The 2115-nt window shown below is 56.9% G+C and overlaps 1 protein-coding gene across 1 annotated transcript in view; it reads right to left on the bottom strand.

The window, feature by feature from the left end:
- The window catches only part of LOC103804637 (protocadherin gamma-C5-like), a gene marked incomplete at both ends in the record, with an annotated part of 2317 nt that extends 257 nt beyond the window's left edge, over positions 1-2060 (bottom strand). The window contains one exon of the mRNA XM_009077250.1: positions 3-2060. Coding sequence (XP_009075498.1) covers positions 3-2060 — 2058 coding nt within the window. The remainder of the gene's footprint in view (positions 1-2) is intronic.
- Between the last annotated feature and the right edge of the window lie 55 nt (positions 2061-2115).

Genomic DNA, 2115 nt, shown 5'->3' with positions numbered 1-2115 from the left:
GCCAGTCCCACCAGCGAGACGGTGGAGATGAGCACCAGGGATACAATCAGGTAAAGAGTAATAGTGGGCAAGCTCCCACCATCAGCAGCCCGAGCCTCGGAGCCCTGCAGGGCCTCTGGACCCTTCTCCTCCACCAGCACCACCAGTGTGACAGCTGTGGAGAGTGGGGGCTCTCCGGCGTCCCGGACCACCACCAGCAGTTCATGCGCAGAGGTGTCCGTCTCCTGCAGAGCCCTCATGATCCGGATCTCCCCGGAATGCAGGGCCACACTGAAAAGCCCTGGGTCTGTGGCTTCCACGAGGTGGTAGGATAGCCAGGCATTGCGCCCCGAGTCCGCATCGATTGCCACCACCTTGGTGATGAGAGCAGGAGGGAGGATGGAGGGGGAAATTCGGAACTGAGTAGCAGAGTCCTCCCCGGCCCTGGGGAAATGCACCCGTGGGGCATTGTCATTCTGGTCCACTATAAAAACATGAACCAGCGTCCTGTTCCTCAGGGCCGGGGAGCCACCATCAGAGACCTCCACGTGGAACTGGAGATAAGTGGTTTGTTCATAGTCAAAGGGGAATTTGGCAGTGACCTGCCCGCTCGTGGGATGTATGGAGAGGTAGCGAGTAGGATCCAGGCCTGGATCTGTCCCACCAGCTCGCAGGACAGAGTAGGAGAGGCGGGAATTCTGCTCTGAGTCGGGGTCAGCAGCAGAGACTGTAACCAACACGCTGCCCACTGGATTGTTTTCTGCCACCAGCACTTCATAGGACGCTTGCTCAAACTGGGGTGCGTTGTCATTGACATCTGCCAGGGTGATCGGCAGGATGGTGTGGTGGGAGAGTGGGGGACTGCCCAGGTCCGAGGCAGAGATGGTGACATTATAGTAGGCAACATGCTCCCGGTCCAAACGAGTGCTGGTTAGCAGTGAGTACTGGTGCTCGTAGTCCTTACGCAGCTGGAAGGGAAGGTCTGGAGACACGTGACACAGGACCTTGCCCTGCTCACCAGAGTCCCTGTCTCTGACATGTATCACAGCTACCACTGTGCCTGGCAGTGCATCCTCACTCAGGGAGCTGGTGAAAGAGGTAAGAATGACCTCAGGTGCGTTGTCATTCACATCAGTGATTTCCACCACCACGCTGCAATGCTCCTCCATGGTGGGTGATCCCATATCCTTGGCCTCCACTTCAATCTCATACACTGTTGCCTCCTCAAAGTCCAGGTTGCCCTGGACACGAATCTCCCCAGTTTGCTCATCTATAGCAAAGATCTGGCGTAAGGCAGCTGAGTTGTGGCTGCTGAGGGAGTAGCGGATGTCTCCGTTGGATCCTTCATCCACATCAGTGGCATTTAACTTCACCACAAGGGTGCCCAGTGGTGAGTTCTCCACCAAGCGAGCTCCATATGATGGTCTGTCAAAGACTGGGTGGTTGTCATTGGCATCCAGGACCTGAATGGTGATCCGTATCTTGCTGGACTGTGGGGGAGAGCCCCCATCTTCAGCAGTAAGGACCAGGTGATGGAAAGCTCTGAATTCCCGGTCCAGGGCCCGCTCCAGCACCAGCTCAGGGAACTTCCCACCGTCAGTGCGTGCCTTCACGTTGAGGTTGAAGTTGTCATTGGCACTCAGGTGATAGGTCTGTAAGGTGTTGGTGCCCACGTCAGGGTCCTGGGCGGGCTGGATGGGGAAGCGAGCCCCCAGAGATGCCAGCTCATAGATGCGCAAGGACACCTCATCACTGGGGAACTCCGGGGGGTTGTCATTGATATCCAAGATCTCCACCTCAATGCGATAAAACTCCACTGGGTTCTCGATGGCAAGTTTCAAGTGGAGGAAGCAGCGTGGGTTCTGCCCACAGAGCTGCTCCCGGTCTATCCGCTCGCTGACCATTATAACACCGGTGTTGACATTGACAGAGAAGTATTGGGAATCCGAATCGGACAGTACCTGCAGGTTAGCTGCCGCCAATTTCGCCACGTCAGTACCCAAGTCCTTCGCGATATTGCCCACAAAGGCACCCCGGGTGAGCTCCTCCGGGATGCTGTACCGGATCTGAGCAGAGGAGCTGTGCAAGAATAAACAGAAGGAGAAGACACGCGGCAGCCCCAGGGACCGGCCCGCC

The sequence above is a fragment of the Acanthisitta chloris genome, unplaced genomic scaffold (assembly GCF_000695815.1).
Source record: "Acanthisitta chloris isolate BGI_N310 unplaced genomic scaffold, ASM69581v1 scaffold39276, whole genome shotgun sequence".
Lineage (NCBI taxonomy): Eukaryota > Metazoa > Chordata > Aves > Passeriformes > Acanthisittidae > Acanthisitta > Acanthisitta chloris.
The sequence above is the reverse complement of the archived record's forward strand: the minus strand, read 5'-3'. Positions and strand labels throughout refer to the sequence as shown.